General features: G+C 35.3%; 2 protein-coding genes and 1 long non-coding RNA gene across 4 annotated transcripts; 2 read left to right on the forward strand and 1 right to left on the reverse strand.

Annotated features, from left to right (window-relative positions):
• The first annotated feature begins 2695 nt into the window (after positions 1–2695).
• On the forward strand, positions 2696–13815 carry LOC114268001 (serine/threonine-protein kinase BSK7). 2 transcript variants are annotated; one of them, XM_028209105.2, is made up of 11 exons: positions 2696–3448; positions 3725–3920; positions 4002–4219; positions 6061–6196; positions 6868–7001; positions 7152–7257; positions 8510–8595; positions 10442–10630; positions 10873–11025; positions 12081–12194; positions 13090–13815. In XM_028209105.2, the coding sequence occupies exons 2-11, from the start codon at positions 3839–3841 to the stop codon at positions 13333–13335; spliced, it is 1464 nt and encodes a 487-aa protein (XP_028064906.2). In that variant the 5' UTR covers positions 2696–3448; positions 3725–3838; the 3' UTR covers positions 13336–13815. The 2 variants fall into 2 exon arrangements, with proteins under 2 accessions (XP_028064906.2, XP_028064905.2); XM_028209104.2 differs by having other exon boundaries at positions 2717–3448; positions 3999–4219.
• LOC145803007 (uncharacterized) lies at positions 7255–7651 on the forward strand. The gene is made up of 2 exons (XR_014344945.1): positions 7255–7389; positions 7565–7651. It is a non-coding gene; the product is annotated as an uncharacterized LOC145803007 (long non-coding RNA).
• A 525-nt stretch (positions 13816–14340) lies between the features above and the next one.
• Positions 14341–16742, reverse strand: LOC114268003 (tubulin beta-7 chain). The gene is made up of 3 exons (XM_028209108.2): positions 16040–16742; positions 15331–15600; positions 14341–15229 (listed from the first exon to the last, which is right to left on the reverse strand). Exons 1-3 carry the CDS (start codon positions 16431–16433, stop codon positions 14553–14555), a joined length of 1341 nt encoding a protein of 446 aa, XP_028064909.2. The 5' UTR covers positions 16434–16742; the 3' UTR covers positions 14341–14552.
• Between the last annotated feature and the right edge of the window lie 2974 nt (positions 16743–19716).

Below are 19716 nucleotides of genomic sequence, written 5' to 3' on the forward strand. Positions count from 1 at the left end.
ATTAAAAAATAAAAAGAGTGATATCCATGAAAAATGAGAAAAATTTATTATAAAAAAATAAAAATAAAAAATTAATATTAATCCCATTAACCTCCATTCTCATCCTCTTTAAAAACTCTATTTTACAGATTATGATGGCACTTGTAATGAATGAATGGTTTGGTTTTAGTTTCAATTTTGTACGCGTAATTGACCTTGTGCACTCATGAATATGATAATAAGACCACATGAGTCGAACCTCGTGCTAGTCTTTTCAACTCACCATCGAGTTATAACTACATGTACGGTCTTTCTTTGTGTTTGAAAGTTTGTCTAGCCTAATTTTATTTTTTTACATAATTTTCATTCTATATATATTAAAGTATAGATTTCAGATTTATATAAAATATTTAATTATTTATTTGATAACAAATTTAGTAGGTATAATATTTTTTTTATATTAAATGGTAAGGATTATAAATTAATGAAAAAAATTACTGCAAAAATATAAAGTGAGACTCACATTATTATATTCAAGATTATTAAATATATCATCTATATTTTAAAGAAAAATTTTATAATACATATATGCCCATTCGCGTATAGGGATGGCAATTTGAAACCGGCCCGACGGGGATCCCCGATCCCGACCCCGATTTAAGCGGGTTTTCCCCGAAAAATATCCCCGCGGGGACGGGGATGGTATTTAAAACTTAATCCCCGAACAGATTCGGGCCGGGGACGGGGATCAATTCTCCAACCCCGGCCCCGGCCCCGGCCCCGGCCCGACTAATCCCCGACTCTGTCCCCGCTGAGTGATTATAATATATATATATATATTATATTATTTGTTTAGGGTTACTATATATATTATAATATATATATGTATTATATTATTTGTTTAGGTGTTCTCTCAGATCTCTCACTCAAATCACACTCTCAGGTCTCAGCCTCTCTCCCTCTCTCTCTCTCCTGTGTAGATTGAAGATCAATGGTGTTCCCTCCGAGCTCACCGATGGTGTTGCAGCAGCTTCCCCGTCCCGCGCCGATCTCCCTCCCTTCCACGACGACCTCCGTCCGACGCCGATCTCCCTCCCTCCCACGCCGACCTCCCTCCTTCCGACCTCACTGCTCCACGCCCCGATCTCTCTCCCTTCCTCCGATCTCACGCCGATCTCTCTCCCTCCCTCCGATCTGCCTCACACCAACTCTCTGCCTCCCTCAGATCGCCCTCCATTCCGTCGCTTCTACCGCCTCATCCATCAGAGCTCGGATCTGATGAAGATCAAGATGAAGAAAATGATGTGTTATGTATTTTATTTTTTATTTTTATTTTTTACATAGCTCAGATCAGATCTGCCTTTCATCCAAAAATAAATAAAAAAAGGCAGATTTTTTTTTTTATTTTTTATGCAGATCTGTTGATGAAGTTCTTGTTGTTGTCAACATGTTGATGGATGCTTATGATGTTGTTGTTGTTGTTTTTTTTTTTTTTTTTTAATTTTAGCCGGGGAATTATCGGGGTCGGGGAAACCCGATCTCCGTTGGGGGACGGGGGCGGGGGTGGTAATAGGCTCCCCGTCGGGGATCGGGGCCGGGGACGGGGAAATTCCTACCATCGGGGATCGGGGACGGGGAGTGTGATCCCCGGCCCCGCCCCGCCCCGTTGCCATTCCTATTCGCGTATGATTTTTATGTCTTTGATTATGATAGTTATGTGAGAGGTCTAATTTTAAAATCGTTGGGACAATATACTTGAACTTATATTTTTTTTCGAGTCAAAAGAATATTATCTATCTAAAAAGACATTTATCTGTCTAATTATTTATCAAAATCTATCTGTCAACTTCATTATCATCCATGGGCGCTCGCTACAGTTGACTTTTAATGTGTGTTCTTATAATCAAAAAAAATAAAAATAAATAAATAAGTAAAATTAAACATTATATCAAATAACACAAATCCCATAAATTTGCACTTGTTAGACCATCTCCAACGTTTCATCAGATTCAATATCAAATTTGAATTTGATGAAAAAAATCACTTTTTTTGCTCTAATAGTTTTACCAAACTGATATCAAACTGAGAACGGAGCAAAAGTTTCACTAAACTGAGAATCTGCGTGAGCCTTCACCAATTCACTGTGCTGTAACGTTGCAAATGGGCCCACCGGTCAACCTACAAGACGTCCGGTCGGTCGACCAACCGGTCAACCGAAAATAGGTTCAAACAGTTCAAAATAAGTAGGTTCAAACAGTTCAAAACTGGTCGACCGAAAATATTTTTTTTTAACTTACCGGTCGACCAACCAGTTGACCCACGACATGACAATTCTTTTGATGCACCGTTGGAGTAACTGATATCAGATTGAGAACATGAGCCATTTTTCACTCAAATTTAGTGAAAAAAATACTGAACCGTTGAAGATGCTCTTATCTATCAACCTTTTGTATTATACCTACATATCTTGATGAGATTAAGGGTTGGTTTGGGATGTCCTAAAAAAGTGTACTTTTTGACTTATTGGTGGATTTGGGTTGGGTTTGGGTTGGGTTTGATGTGATGTGTTAGAGAGGTGATGTGATTTAAATAAGATGATGTGACTTAAATAAGATAGTGACTTTTTGACTTTTTGACTTATTTAGGATATGCCAAACTAGCCCTAAATGTATGGAATCAAAACACAAAATTAAGTGTAACCTCATGTCATATTGTAGATGAATATCAATCCTACAATACGTTATATTTTCTAGAAAAATGCTAGGGTCCAAATAAAAATTTGGTCAAATTTTGGCGTAGCATTACTGTATTATGTGCCAAAAAAATTTATTTTGATGGGTAATGGGGCAATTATATAATTGCATTATTTTTTCTTTTTCAAAAGCTTAGTTGTGGCCAATGGTTGTGCAATTGATTATGGTGGCGAAAAAATTATAGAAAAAAAGGGTTTTTATGTCGGTGGAAAATTGGAAAACACGGAGAGAGAGAGAGAGAGAGCAATTTGATTTGATTTGATTTGGGGCGCGCACACACTGAGAAGAAGAAGAAGATCTATAACGCCTATCTGTATATATCTACTTTTTTGTATATCCGAATCTCATCATCATTCTCTATAGCTCTCATTCGATCTTGATTATTCTCTTTTTTTGGCTCAAAACCCACTTTCCATAAATAACATAAAGATACTTCTTTGAATCTGCTTACACATATAATACGTATATATACCTGCATATATACTCTTAAGAGACTCGTTTTCCGTGCTTTCAATCGAATCAAGCTCGGAAAAAGCTTATTGGGTTCTGTGTGTCTGTGGTGTTATTGCTTGCTGTGATTGAGCTTTGATTTGATTGGTTCTGAACCTCGTTGACTCGGTAAAAGGAGCTTTTGGAGTTTCAGAGAACCCACTTCGGGATTGGAAACCCTTTTGATCTTTGTGTTCTGGGTTGGCTCAGATTTGCGTTTTTGAATGGTATGTGCTTGTGTTTGACTCATTTTTGTATTAAAGATTTGTTCATATGTATGTTTGTTTTTGGGTATTTTGTATGTGTAAAGCTTGTGTTTGAGAAACAATTGACTGAGGTTGTTGATTTGTGGGTATGTTTGTGCATTTGAAGTATTCAAACATGAATTTTTCTGAGTTTGGAACCATTGCCATGACATGATTTGGGTTTTGATTTGGGAATGATGAACCTTGTAAAAGAGTTATTAATTTTTGAATGTTGTATGTTTGATGGGTCTTGAAAAGGAGCACAATTGGATTTGTGTGTGAAGCTGGATTGCTTGTTAATGAGCTGCTTTCTACCCCGGTGATACACTTCAAGTCTCGTTGGTGGTTTTTTAACCAAATCCTGGTATTGGGATGGGTTGTCAGTGCTCTAAACTCACTGCATGTTGTTGGGTTTCAGAACAAAATGGCCCCGTTCATGAGGCACCTAAAGCTGGTATGTGTAGCCGGACTTATTGTTTCACAGCTTGATGACAAGTAGGGTTGTGTTTGAACAATCTGTATGTTTGTTCAGCAGAAAATGAGAAGAGTGAAGCTGATGATTTGCCCACATTTCGCGAATACACCATTGAACAACTTAGAATGGCTACATCTGGATTTGCAGTTGAGAACATAGTTTCTGAACATGGGGAAAAGGCTCCAAATGTTGTTTATAAAGGGAAGGTGGAGAATCAAAGGCGGATTGCTGTTAAACGCTTTAATAGATCTGCTTGGCCTGATGCCCGACAGTTCTTGGTAAGTATGGCCAAACCTAAAAGCATTATTTTTTGCAAAGTGCCCTACAACATTCTGACTTTGCATGTCACTTGTGAAATTATTATGTGTATTTTCAATTATCAATGTTGTTTGAGATTCATGAAGCCTTTTCCTGTTATTATTTGTCGGCTATTAGGTTTGATAGCATTTCAGGAATATACCTAGTGATAGCCTCTGTCCAAGTGATGGCTAAGTCCTTAATGATTGTATCTTTTAGTTATTTCCTAAACTCACGTAACATTCAACACAATGTGAGGGTAAATGTTTAGAATTCCCCCTTATTCATTTTTTGTGCGGGCAATTTAACGCCAAAGACGGAGTCCATAATGTTGTAGCTTACATTGAGTCCCTGAACATTCCTAGTTCCAATATCATGGAGACTGAAATGAAGCTTGGCACATACTCAATTTACTCTGAAGGATGGCTAGAAGATTCATGGATAGCACCTCGGAGTCAATTTACTCTGAAGGATGGCCAGAAGATTCATGGATAGCACCTCTGAGTAAATTAGGTATAAATATAATACATTCATGCATGCGCATTCACACACTTGGGTTGGGTGTTATAGATGTTGTTTATTTTTGGTATTGGTTTGTGACCTTGGTTAATTTAGTTTGATCTCAGGCTAAATTAGCTAATGGTATTGGATCTTAGTTCCCTGTAGTTTGGTTTTTACTTAGCTTTCCCGAGCTTTAAATTTGTTTCAGAAACATTGATGCTTGAGTTTGAATGCAAGTGATCCCGTTCAAAAGAGAACCATAATTTCTGTCGCAAGACCTAGAGAGGTGGAAAACCAGTAGGTTTACCATTTCAAAACTCCGGTGGTTTTGTTCAAATGCATGTTATCCTAGAATATGGTTTTGTTTTCAAAACTTAAATCCAGAGACGTGACAATTCGATTGGTGCTCTATTTAGTTTGAATGAGTGTTTTATTTTTAGGAATCTGATCTAAGTCATAGTGTATTTTACTTTTTGTTTGTTTAGGTTTTCCTTGAAGCTTTTATAATGGCTTTACGACTTCCATGTAAAGGGTTACCCATAGAGAGATCTTTTACGGTGATTTTGAGTTCTCTTTTTTTGGACTCTATAGCCTTGTGATTGTGAGGTTGGGTGAGCAATGCACAACCATATGGAGCACACAACCATTGTTGGGAGCACATAAAAGATTTGTGTTGATCTGGAGACTGGAAGCTTGTTCGTGGTTGTGAGATCATGACATGCTAGTGGAAAGTGAATTGGCAGAGTTCAAGGAGACTGGACAGATTGGAAGATAATATGGAACTGCTCTGGTTTGATTGGTTTTCTCACTATAAATCCTTTGTCTGGCTTGGTTATCTTGCTTACTTTGAATTTTTTTTTTTTCTATCTAAAACCTTTGATCATCAAGTGATGCAGTTCACATTCCTTGAAATGAAAATGATTTATTTTGAAAATCACTCACATCACACACAATTCTAATATATATCTGACTGTTGTAATTGGTTGAAGGGAGATTAATTTTGAGTTTTGGTGTCCTAATCTTGTTATACTTGTTATTGTTTTCTTTTTATTTCGCATGAAATCAATCTACACAGTTTTGCGACAAAGGTGGGGTGGGGGAAATCATTGGCAATGGCAACCTTTGAACAGTTGTCAGAATTTTGTGAACATTATTGAACAAGTTTACAAACATTGTGCCTCTGAAGCTTATTCAATTCGTCCTTGTATTTGACTTGATCTTTCAATGGTTTTTAACATGGCAACTATCCTTCCTGTTGCAATATGAATTTTTGTGAGTACATAATACTAAGCTCTGAACTCCTTACCATTTATTACTTCAGGAAGAAGCAAGATCTGTTGGTCAACTCAGGAACCATAGATTAGTAAATCTACTTGGTTGTTGTTGCGAAGGTGATGAGAGGTTACTTGTTGCTGAATTTATGCCCCATGAGACACTTGCAAAACACCTATTTCATTGTAAGTCTGTTTGATTTTATAACTACTTTTGTTGTCTTTGCATGTACTTTTGCTGTTCTCCAACATTCATTTCTATGTTGGGATTCTGAGGTTGTATCATCATATCAAAACAGAACATTGTGGTTGATGATAGTAAATACATCAATGCTTTCATTTTATTAGGCAACTACTGTCTAGTGCATGTGATCTTTGTACTTATCTAATTATCTATTACCGTACATAGAGTGGGCTGTTGTTTCGCGCACTAAATAAGAGAATTGAATGGTCTCTATTTTATCATTGATGTGGGCAGAGCGCTACTATTTTTATGAATGTGTGAGAAGAAAAAACTTACATCTATTTGTTACATCAAATAATATAGTAGATACCGCACCTGGTCCTGTGCCATTATTTTCCCTTTTATTATTACTATTTTTTCATTTTTCATTAAGAGTGTTCAAGGAAAATGTAGTGGCTCTGGCTCACCTTTTCCATCGCTCTAGTTCAAGTTCAAAAAATTTGAGGAATCTCTTCCGTCTCTCACATTTGGACACTTGAGCTAACTTCTAAGTTTGCCTCTCTATTGAATCACAATTCTTTTTATTATTTCATATTTATTTTGTTTAGTTAGATCCTCTTATTTGATGTAATTTCAACTAAAATATTGGATTTTTGTTTATTTGTTGACTCAGGGGAAACACAGCCTATGAAGTGGGCAATGCGTTTAAGGGTAGCTTTATGTCTTGCACAAGCTCTAGAATACTGTACAAGCAAAGGACGTGCCCTTTATCATGATCTTAATGCTTACAGAATAGTCTTTGATGATGTAAGTATGCTGTTATTTTCCACTGGTATCAGCATCTCTCTCTCTCTCTCTCACACACACACACATTTCTTTCTTCTTTTTATTTATTTATTAAAATGGTGGTCAGAATGGAATTTTATTTATTTATTGCCATATCATGTTATATCACAGGATGGTAATCCTAGATTGTCATGCTTTGGTTTAATGAAGAATAGTAGAGATGGAAAAAGTTATAGCACGAATCTGGCATTCACTCCTCCAGAGTACCTGAGGACTGGTATTTACTTTCTTCAGCATGTATATGTTTATCCATAAAGAAGTCTATCTTTACACATTTTTGAGTCTTCTATATTTGGTTGGATGTTTGCATGAGCTAGGGCCATGAATCCTCACTTGCCAACTTTAAAGGGTATTGCATTTGCTAATCTGTATACCATTATTTTATTTTTTTTCCCATTAGCTATTTTGTGGTTACGATGTAATAAACTTTTAACCATCATTTCCTAATGTTTATATTGTAATAATTATTTTTTTAACCTACCAAGGAAAAAACTTTTAACATGGGTAACCAAATTCATTCTCAGGATGTATCTCCAGCCACTGGCCAAGTCCATTCTGGAAACTTGATACAGTATTCTTTTTGGCTTGATTCATGATGAGAAAAGAACAAACTCTTCAGTACTGCTGGCATTCTTTCCTTAGTTGAAATTGCTTCTGCTTCATTCATCACCAATACTTAGTGTATGCCGCTCAATCCAACTGGTTGAGATTTTACTTCCCTTAGAACTAATTGTCTTACATATGAGGTCAAATTTAATAGTCTTGAGTCAATCAACTGGCTGATATCACCTGAACTTTGAACTGAATTGCTCTCAAATCTTTTATGAGCTTGCTATTACAATAAATAATTGAAACTAATAGAATTTGCATGATGGAACTTATTCAGCCATGACGGCTGGTTGGCAAAGATAAAAGGTCTATCATGATCTGTCACATTATTATCTCTATTTATGGTCAGTTCAAATGCTCGTTTTATTTGGCTCAGCATTAGTTCTCCACATGGAAAATAGGTGTCTCTTTCTCTCACCTGGATTTTCTTCCCCTTCTCAATGTTGATGTTGATGTATTAATGCCATGTCCACTTTGTTGAAGAAAATTAACGTCACAATGTGAAACTTAGCCTATCTCATATAGATGAGGGACCAGCCTTTCTCTCTTTATTTTTCTTTTTCAATGCTCTCTCTCTCTCTCTCTCTCTATATATATATATATGTATATAGGTATAAATGGATAGATATATGTCTACATGTCTGTAAAGCATTGATGGTTATGACTGGTATACTTTACAAAAAGGATCATCTTGTGAAGGCTTTATCTAATTAACTACAGAGCTTCTTGTCTTGGGAACTCATATGATTCTTTCTGATGTTGCTTAAATGCTGAATGAATGTTCTTGAACATTTCATAATCACTTTTATTTTGTTTATTTTGAAGTTTCAAGTGATTTAGGTTTCTCATCTTTCTTGTAGGAAGAGTAACTCCAGAAAGTGTGATTTATAGCTTTGGTACCCTTTTGCTTGATCTTCTCAGTGGAAAGCACATTCCTCCAAGCCATGTAAGTCTTGTCCCTGCTAAGTTTATGTGAATTTAAAGCAATCTTTAATTTTTTGCTTCTTTTTTTATTTTTGTTTTTGTTTTGTGTGTGTGTGTTTCAATGCGCATAATTTATGGTTCTCTGAATGAGAAAAACTTGATGAATGAATTTTCATGAGTTTCCATCCTGATAGATGTGTAGCCTACTGTCACCTATGGAGCCAAAAGAATAAATAATTAAATTGAAGGAGAAAGAAAGAAAATGAAGTAGTAGTGAAAAATGTTAAGCCATCTCAAGCATGCTCAAATTTGTTCTTGTCATATCATGCAGTGACTTCAAGTTAAAAATTGCCAAACTAAAATTGCATTCTAAATTTGCCCATGGAACTGCAGAGTCATGTAAATCTGGTTTTCCTGGTTGATGTTGTATCTATTGCACAGAATAATCTATCCTGTGTAGTTGTGATGCTTTGTGCAGCTTTTAGAATTGTCATATATTCTTTGTGTAATTTAGGTTTCTCAAGTTTGATTTCTCAGTGTTGTCACTGTCAGGGCATCATCTACCAAGTGTCAAACTTGGGGAAAGCCTTTTAACTTTTTCTTGTAGCAAAAATATATTTAATGAAAAATCAATAGGTGTTTTCACCTTTTGTGGAAAGCCATATTTGACAGGATTTTGTACACACGATCATCATAATTATCTCAATCAAGGTTCTGAAAAGCGGTTGCGGTCACCGTAACGGTGGCGGTGACGCGGTTGTGGTTGTGGGGTGTAAAGGCTGTAGGTAACCGGAACCGTGAATTTTTTTATTTTTTGCACAATTTGAAAAAAACTTATCGATACACATATTTTTTTTCCATGATCATATTTATTGGGTTAAAAATAAATATTGATCAATTTTTATAAATTTTTAAGTATGATCCAATATATTTCATATTTTTAAATCACTATAAACTGAGTTTTTTACATTTTATTTTAATAATAATGACTTTATATTTTACAAAAAATTAATCGCTAACTATTATATATAAGATAAATAATGACAAAAGTAAGAGAATAAATAAGAACCTAAATATATATATATATATATACATATTTTAACCAAGCCAAATAGATAATGATCACACTTATTATTATTATTATTTTAAAGCAATATATAGATAGACACACACAAACAAAATGGTTTAGTGATCGCAGCTGAATAGAATAGTATAGGTCTTATAGTTTTAACAAATCAATAACATGTTCATCTTCCCTCTTCTCTCTCTCTCTCTCTCTCTCTCTATCTCTTGCTCCTCTATTTTCTCTTTATCTTCCCTCTTCTCTCTATCCATCTTCTCCCATTTTTAGCTATTTTTTTTTGTGTGTTTTTTCGAAAGAAACAGTTTGGAACCTTACGTAACGGTGCGTAACAGGCCGTTACGGCTGTTATGGCACTGATACGACCGCTATGGCAGCCACTACGGTCGACACACTTGTGAATCTCAATCACACTGCAAAAGCGGCCGTAACGGGTGGCGGTAACCGCCAAAACCGTTACGTAACGCCGTTACGTAACGGTTGCGGCCGCTTTTTAAAACCTTGATCTCAATAGTTTATAGCTTTCTCAACTGAAAGAAAGTGTCAAAGTGAATGAACAAGTGGACTTTAGCCAGACAAGTCGACATTAATGTAATATTTACCATAGATGTATTGATTTATTATGCCTGCTTCAGGTTTCATATCTTGACAGAACTCTAATTTGTTGTTTGTCTCTCACATTAGCTTTAGGTATTTCCTTGCAAGGTTTGTGGTCTCTCATTTGAATTTTCAAATACTTCATTTCATATACTTTGCAACTAATATTCAGTTGAATAATTTGTATCAGGCTCTTGACCTTATACGGGACAGGAATATTCAGACGTTAACGGATTCTTGCTTGGAAGGTCAATTCTCCAATGATGAAGGGACTGAATTGGTTCGTTTAGCTTCAAGATGCTTGCAATTTGAGCCAAGAGAGCGGCCAAATCCAAAATCATTAGTAGCTGCTTTGATTCCTCTTCAGAAGGAAACTGAGGTTGGTTGTTTTTTGGAATAAGGAGTGGTTTGGGATGATCTAAATAAGTGCACTTTTTGATTTTTTACGAAAAAACGTGAAATATGGGTTGGGTTTGAAGTGATGTGGTAGAGAGCTGGTGTGACTTAAATAAAATGATGTGACTTAAATAAGATAGTGACTTTTTGACTTTTTAACTTTTTTAGATTATGCCAAACCAAGCCTTACCATGTGTTGAAAGCTGATAGCATTTTGTTTTGCAGGTTCCTTCTCATGTATTGATGGGTATACCGTATGGTTCTGCAGCTTTGTCCCTATCCCCACTTGGTGAAGCTTGCGTAAGAATGGATTTGACTGCCATACATGAGATCTTAGAGAAGATTGGGTATAAAGATGATGAGGGAGCAGCAACTGAGGTTTGTTTCTGATACATGTTTAAAAAGTTAATGGACTATTTCAAAATACATGGGTACTTTTGTATTTCATCTTGTTACTGTAATTATCTTCAAATTTGGTCCTCCATGGAGACATTGACACTATAGGCGAGGTGGAGTAGGTAGAGGCATGGCTCCCAAAATTCTGAAACCTCCTATTTACTTATGCAATTTACATGCTCATGTAACTTGTGGCTTTGATATTGAAATTGTTATAATATGGGCTTTGATATCAAAATAGATAGGAACTAGGTATTGGGTAGAACATCTTGCAATCATTGGGAATGCCTGCACCCCAAAATCCTTTGCAAGTGTTTATGCTATATCTTTGATCATCAATAGTAATCTGAACTATGAAATCCAGGAATTTGTGAAAATCATTTTTATGTTGGAGGGTGATGAAGACTATTGCAATCAATTGTCGGCATATATATAAATCTGTCGTCTGAGTTCCCTCCAACAAGAGGCTATTGTTGCTACTGGGCAGATGGCATTCACAAATCCTGAAGCATATTACTCTTATGTTTATTTCAGTGGCTTCAGTCTTGTTAGCAGTCATTGACTCGAATTGTTTCAGTTTTGTGATTAGAAGTTTTCTTGTTTCAGTTTTGTTATTAGTAGTTTTCAGGGTTTTAGGAATAGAAATTAGGTCATATTATGCCATGATATTGGGTGAGATCTGTTATAGAATATTTTACTCCATTTTATGGCTTTTATAGACTATAAATATGCGTCCTGATAGAATAGTGAATTCACACTCTTGAGATAGACATATTGAAATAATTATGTGAGAGAGAGCTGAATTTACACTGTCGTTCACGCAGGTGTTTTCATTTATTCATGACAGAACTGAATACTTAGTTGTTGTATACGTGTATGCACACACACACACACACACACATATATATATATAGATACAAGGATATATATACACTTATTATCACTTGGTTGGTGCTTTTATTTGTGCTTATGTCTTACAGTTATAGTCGTCATCCATCCTTAGAATTCTGCTTAATACTGTTTTTACATGCTTGCAGCTTTCATTCCAGATGTGGACGAACCAGATGCAGGAGACACTGAACTCAAAGAAAAAGGGTGATGTTGCTTTCCGGCATAAAGATTTCAGAGCTGCAGTTGAATGCTACACGCAGGTTAAAATGTTTACCACCTGTATACAAGTTTTCTTTGAATTAATTCGCACTTAACTTCCAAGTTGTTATCTGCCATCAAAAACCTCATTGCTTGCGGACCTAGATTTGCATCTCTGTCATACTGCTATTTCTTGGGTGGGGTTAAATTTCGGATAATGTATTAACTCAGTTTTATAAATTGCAGCCCTCATCTTTCTCTCCGATCATTGTTTTTTAAGAGATAAATATATCTCATGGCTTGTGAACAAGGTGGAAGGGAGGGGGTTAGTTGGTGATTGTCACTACATTGGTCAATATAATGTTTGAAAAAGAGAATTGTTGACTTTGGACTGTTAGATTATCTATTATCTCAAAAGCTTAATCTGGTAAGGAATGGGCTCAACAATGTTTATTAATTTATTTAACACCCTCCTTCATGTGCAATCCCATCTTGCATGTGAAGATGCAAACATCCATACATACAAAGAAGAAAGATTGCAAATGTAGAGACTTGAACCCAAGACCTCCTCTAACCTGAATTTTGATACCATGTTAGATCACCAATTAGCCCAAAAGCATCCACCCGAAAAAAAAACCCCAAAAGCTTAAGCTATTAGGAATGGGTCTACAAATGTATATAAGCAATCAAACAATTGTCTACGATTTAATTAGAATATACAGATCACCAAAAATATATTGAAGTCGGCAAACCACATTGGGTTGTTATCCTAAAGTTGGATCTTTTCTAGTTATAAATAATGCCTGGTATATGTCACTAGGGTTTGCCCACTCAATAAACCATAAAAGTACTCTTTAAGTGTTCTCTCGTCTTATTTTTAGCTCTTCTGCATGAAAGTATGTTTTCAGCTTTAAGGTAATTGATAGTTCCCCCCCCCACGTTCCTTCTTTTTGGCAGTTTATAGAAGTTGGGACCATGGTCTCCCCAACAGTTTTTGCTCGACGTAGCCTGTCACATCTCATGAGTGACATGCCGCAAGAAGCCCTTGACGATGCAGTGCAAGCGCAAGTAATATCCCCTGTTTGGCACATTGCATCATATCTACAAGCTGCCAGTCTTTTTGCTTTAAGAAGAGATAACGAGGCACAAATTGCACTCAAAGAGGGTTCAATACTCGAAGAAAAGAGGAACACGACTTCCTGACAATGGAAAAGAGGTGGTCCATCCTCAACCTCTTTTCATCATGCATCAAACACAAGTTTCTTGGTTTTCAGGAAAAACACAAGCCCTACTACAACCTCAAAAGAAAACACAGATTTTAACGAACACGAATAGCTTCTCTGTACTCTGCGTGCATGACTGGTTAGTTTTGTTGTCGTGTTGAATCATTCTTTTGCAACATTATTGGATAGGTTGGTTTGGTCAGTTTATTGGGGCTGCGGGATGCGTCCGTTTGTGTTTATGACAATTCTGTCCCTGCTAACAGGTAGCTGACCTTTTTTCCAATAACACGAACTTTGGGAATAATTCTCGGATACTATTGGATCAGATTATGTTCATAAAGGAGTCAACTGTTAGGTTTATATGAGTAGGTTTTGTAGAAGTGATTGTTGCCATGCTGTAATTTATGTACAGTACTTTTGTGGCTTTCTGCTGATGTCAAATTGATGCTTTTATATGTCATTGCCTTCTTTTTTTGCTTTTTCTGCTTTGTTTTGGAGATCATTCTAGCATGGTGAAAATGAATTGGAACTTGGAAAATGGAAGAGAGTACTATAGGGAAGTGAAGAATATCTAGTTTAGAACTTGAACTGCCTGTTGGTATCGTTTTTGTTGTCTGTTTGTGTTTTCAGGAAATTTGGCAAATCGTTTTTGAAAGTTGATTTTAGATTTTTTTTTGTTTTGTTTTGTTTTGTTTTGCTTTGCTTTGTTTTGGGAAACAACTCACTTTGGAAGACACCAAAAAGTTTCAAAACTATTTTTGCACCAAATAAAAACAATGGGATTTTTTTTTGATTTTTTAATTGTTTTTGGTTTTTAAAATGCAAAAAATGAAAACGATATCAAACCTTATTGGGACAGTGTGCTGTAATTTTTTGCATGTACTAAAAAAAAACTTATTGAATTGACTTATAAATTGTAAATAGAAAGCTGCATCAACCAAACGGGAAATTATTCATCGATTAATCAGTTATGAGAGAGTTCATGTGGGCATGTTTAATAAACAAATCCATTCAATATCATTGTGAACAATATTTACGCTCAAATCACATAATTAATAAACAATAGCAATCTGAAAAATAACTCACGACATTGTTACAGTGAAAAGAAAACCCAATCACTCAAGATCAATAGCATTCCCCTTTTTTATTCACCTCACTCATAACAAACACAACACATATATATCATTGGAAACCCTCTTAGTTTGTCATCCCCTCCTCCTCATACTCTTCTTCTTCTTCATCACCATCAGCCACAGCCTCCTGATACTGCTGATACTCCGAAACCAAATCATTCATATTGCTCTCGGCCTCGGTAAACTCCATCTCATCCATTCCCTCTCCTGTATACCAATGCAAGAAAGCCTTCCTCCTAAACATCACCGTAAACTGCTCGGATACACGTCTAAACATCTCCTGAATTGATGTCGAGTTCCCCATGAATGTAGACGACATTGACAACCCTGTTGGTGGGATGTCACAGACGCTCGACTTGACGTTGTTTGGGATCCACTCAACAAAATACGAGGAGTTCTTGTTTTGGACATTGATCATTTGCTCGTCAACCTCTTTCGTGCTCATTTTTCCGCGAAACATGGCGGAGGCGGTGAGGTAGCGGCCGTGGCGGGGGTCAGCAGCGCACATCATGTTTTTGGCATCCCACATTTGTTGGGTTAGTTCGGGAATGGTGAGGGCGCGGTATTGTTGGGATCCGAGGGAGGTTAAGGGGGCAAAACCGACCATGAAGAAGTGGAGGCGAGGGAAGGGGATGAGGTTGACAGCGAGTTTGCGGAGGTCGGAGTTGAGTTGGCCTGGGAATCGGAGGCAACAAGTGACTCCACTCATGGTGGTTGATATCAAGTGATTCAAATCACCAACTGCAACAATTACGAATTTGTCTCGTTATGTGAAAATCTTGTGTGTTCTTAACACTAGTGCTAACAAAATGGGAGTTAATAATAATGAATGGTGTACTTACAACTGGGATTGGTGAGCTTGAGGGTGCGAAAGCAGATATCGTAGAGGGCTTCATTGTCAAGAACCATGCACTCGTCGGCATTTTCGACCAACTGGTGGACTGAGAGGGTGGCATTGTAGGGCTCAACCACTGTATCGGAGACCTTAGGGGAAGGGAAGACAGAGAAAGTGAGCATCATTCGATCCGGATATTCTTCCCTTATCTTTGATATGAGCAGGGTCCCCATTCCGGACCCTGTCCCTCCTCCCAGTGAATGGCATATTTGGAACCCTAAGCATCATCATCATCATCATACATTAATTCATATTTCAAAATGAAAATCTACTCATGAATTACAAATTACATATCATCCTATGTTTTGGGTTGTTGCCAAAAGATTACCCCATTTTTTCATTCCTAGTCAACCTTGTCCATCATTTTATTGTATAAGCATTGTGGGATTTTTTTGTTGTTTCAAAATTTGAAAAGCTATGGTCGGATCAAATTGCCATAACTGACTAGTTTGTCTTATAACTACTTATTTTTTGTTGAAATTATTGATTATATGTTGAAATTGATGTGTTGTTATCGATTATTTATAAAATTGACATTTTTTGAAATATTTTTTTTTATTATAGAAATTGAGTTGTAATCGAGGGATTATGATGCCGTTGGTACTCCACACTCCACACCATATCAACAAGGAGACATTATTTAGACATTAATGTACCTTGTAAGCAATCACAATTCTCAGCCTCTTTCCTCACAACATCAAGAACCGAATCGATCAGCTCAGCTCCCTCGGTGTAATGCCCCTTGGCCCAATTGTTTCCTGCCCCATTTTGCCCGAAAACAAAGTTATCGGGCCTAAATATTTTTCCATAGGGCCCGGTACGCAGGCTGTCCATTGTACCAGGCTCTAGGTCCATTAACACCGCTCTAGGGACGTACCGGCCACCACTTGCCTCGTTGTAGTACACATTGACCCTTTCAAGTTGAACATGAGAATTGCCGATGTAGTTTCCGGTGGTGTCGATGCCGTGTTCCTCACACACGACCTCCCAAAACTTGCCGCCAATCTGGTTGCCGCATTGCCCAGCTTGGACGTGGAGAATTTCTCTCATATTTTTTTGAGAATAAGTTGTGAAATGTTATGTGAAAATAGTGAAAGGGTGCAAAATCAATAAGTTTAGAGAAGGGAAGAGGGTATGGGAAGAATGGAATGTGGATGGGTTTTTGTAGGTGGAAAGGGAATGGGAATGGGAATGGGAATGGCATTTTGATTGAGACACTGATATTTTTCTCTCTTTCTCTCTCTAGAATGGGAAAATAATTAGAGAGAGAAAGAGGGAGAATTAATAATTTTCATGTGGGTATGCTTGGAAGAGGGCATGTCGAAGCCCAACAATAGTGAGCTAGCTGTGGAAGGTGCCAACCAGGTACGTCTTAGGTCATCTGGCTTCATTCATTCTAAAATTACCAACTCATCCTCGCATTCAGGATTCTCTGTCATGATCTCTTCATAATAAGTTTGATGGGATAATTCAATAATTTAAATTTAAAATTGATGCAAAACTATATCATTTTAGAACATTTAGTTCTAGAAAAAGTACACATCATTTTACTTCATTTTTAGATAAATTATTGTAGAAAAATCATATCAGATGATCCTCTTATCATCCTTGTAATTTTCTTTTCAATGTATCAGATTTCTCATACGTGATTATTTTATGTAACGAATATATCAACATGGTATATTTGTTACCTATGATAATTTTTCTAGGATTCCACAAATACCCTTTTTGCTAATTTGCTTAACCTTTCATGGCATTTTTTGTATCTATTTTTGGTTTAGGTTTCTTAAATTGGTATGCCATGTGACGAAGTTGTAGGCCAACCAATGTCAATGGTTCATTCATAAGATACTAGGTGTGCGTTGGAAAATGTTAAAGCAATAGTTTCCTTATAAAATACATATTGCAAATTGATTAATAACACATGAAAGCACTGAGTTATAAAGAATTTATTTGATCCACACCCAATAGAATTGAATACACATTTCATTTTGTAGTTTTTATGTTTGAGATTGGCTTTTTTGTTAATTTTTTTGGTGTGTTTATGTTGATATTTTTAATTTTATTTTTTGAAAAAGGATCAGAAAAGTAAATATAAAAAAAAAAGGTTCATTAAAGACAAAAAATAAACCCCCCCCCAAAAAATTTATTGACTTTTTTCCTTTTACTTTGTCGATCCTTTAACATGAAATGGACTTGAAAAATAATTTTTTTTGACATAAATAAAAAAAAAAAATACTAAAGGCAAAAGTTAAAAAAAAAAAAAAATGTGACTTCTATGCTGATGCCAAATGCCAAACTCATCTAGCAACATATATTGCAATAGAAGAGTTGCTTATGAAATAAGAATTCATAGAAGGCTTGTTTGACTCAATGATAAGTGTTATCATTAATATCTTGATGATACATGTTTGAGTAATGGAAACAATTTATACAGAAATAAGGTGAAGTCGTATACATATAACCTTTTTCAAGATCTTACTTTAGCAAGATTTTAATATATTGAATCGCCCTTTCAATTCTCTTACGCTGTGTTTGGTTGGGGGATTTGAGGAGGGATTTGGAAAGGGAAAAGGAAAAGTTAGGTGAAATGTAAATAAAATATACTTACATTTCACCTAGTTTCACACACCTTTTCCCTTTTCTTTTCTAATTCCCTCCTCAAATCTTCCAACCAAACACACCATTAGTGATAAACATTACTTTTTAATAACATAACAATTAGGGTATTGTGGACAATTCAATGACTATAAAGTGGTTATACTGCATTAGTTTTTATGATTATACCTTTGAATTAGAGATAAAGTTGGGCAACAAATGAGTTATATATATATAAAAAAAAAACAATGGAGTAGGGTGAGACAGGTAGGAAGCTACAATTATTGAAGGCTTGTCTCTTCTCATATAATAATACTATAATGATCCTTTATTTTTATCTAATGTGCCAATTTAATTGTTGGATGAGAGTTGTACTTGCTGCAATGCCATTTGTGTGGGGCTCATTCCTGACTCTATTTTCATAATTCGAATAGTTTACTTTATTAGATTTGTTAATTAAATTACTCATATAAATAATTAAATTAATCAAAAATTTATAGTTATATGATTTTGTTTTAAAAAAATATGTAGTCTATTATCAAAATCATATTTACCTTTCATTTTTTAAAAATAAATATGATATATAATTATAGATTTTTGATCAACTTGATTTTTGATATAAATGATCTTTTCAATAAATAAATGATTCAGATTATGAAAATAGTTCCCAGATTAGCTCACAAATGACGGCATCCCTAGTCCCTAATTGTAAACACTCCATTAAAAATATACATAAATAATAGGACCCATTACATCAATATTAAGAAAATAGTATAAAAATATGATAATATAGCATCATTGCTTCTCATATATCTCTGCGATCCTTTCCATCCAGCTCTGAGCTCCCCCACAAGGACTGGTTGGTGTTGGAATCCATTTGCTATATAATACTCTCACTAATGATAACATTAAATTAACACGGAAAAAAAAAGACATTTGACCTCTTATTTGAGTAATTAAAAAGAAGTAACAATAATTTAAATCAATACTTTGTATCTTTTTAAATTATAAAAATATCAAGTTGCAATAGATAAGATAATCTTACCTCAAAGATCTAATGACAAATAAAACCTCTCTGACTCACCACCCAAACTGATGGAAGATTTGAGTTGCAAGCCTATAAACTATTTAAAAAAACTGATATTTGGAGGATTTTTTTTTTTGGGTAAATGGTAATAATGATTACACAAAAAAAAAGAAAAGAAAAGAAAGGAAAAAAAGACTCTATATGGAATTTTTATCTCTTTTATTTTTAATTAAACATCTTCTATTATGACTTGTAATTTTCACATTACCGCTGTCACATCATTCTGGTTGAATTTTTTTATAGAAAAATTTTGTTTGTAAATCATTTTTCTTTGGTAAATTATACTGACCTTCTAGATGTAATGAAAACAATATAGTTAACTTCATAATTTTGAGAAAATTACATTGATCTCTTAAGCAATAACGACAATTTTAACAATGTTTATAGATGTTATGAAATTGGAATTTTTATTGATAAATCTCATTTAGAAGTGTTCTAACCCAAGAAATCTATGAAAGAATTTTTTAATCCACTTAGTCTCATGTATTTATACTTTTATTTCATAAAGTCTTTTTTCTTGATTTATACTATTTTCTTAGACTCTTATGCTCTTATATTTAATGTTGATATTTAATATTGGGGGAGGAAAGAGAAGGGAAATGATCAAGGCATAGAAAATTTTATACACAAATTAAATACTATTGATGT

This window comes from Camellia sinensis, chromosome 11, assembly GCF_055761805.1.
Source record: "Camellia sinensis isolate YWXY chromosome 11, ASM5576180v1, whole genome shotgun sequence".
Taxonomy (NCBI): domain Eukaryota; kingdom Viridiplantae; phylum Streptophyta; class Magnoliopsida; order Ericales; family Theaceae; genus Camellia; species Camellia sinensis.

Excerpts from the sequence above, each read along its gene's own strand:
- LOC114268001 (XM_028209104.2), top strand. The coding sequence starts at position 3,839 with ATGGGTTGTCAGTGCTCTAAACTCACTGCATGTTGTTGGGTTTCAGAA. Across the intron at positions 6,197-6,867 it reads TGCAAAACACCTATTTCATT|GGGAAACACAGCCTATGAAG; the intron begins GTAAGTCTGTTT and ends TTGTTGACTCAG. Across the intron at positions 11,026-12,080 it reads ATGAGGGAGCAGCAACTGAG|CTTTCATTCCAGATGTGGAC; the intron begins GTTTGTTTCTGA and ends ACATGCTTGCAG.
- LOC114268003 (XM_028209108.2), bottom strand. The coding sequence starts at position 16,433 with ATGAGAGAAATTCTCCACGTCCAAGCTGGGCAATGCGGCAACCAGATT. Across the intron at positions 15,601-16,039 it reads GAATTGTGATTGCTTACAAG|GGTTCCAAATATGCCATTCA; the intron begins GTACATTAATGT and ends GATGATGCTTAG. Across the intron at positions 15,230-15,330 it reads CAAGCTCACCAATCCCAGTT|TTGGTGATTTGAATCACTTG; the intron begins GTAAGTACACCA and ends TAATTGTTGCAG.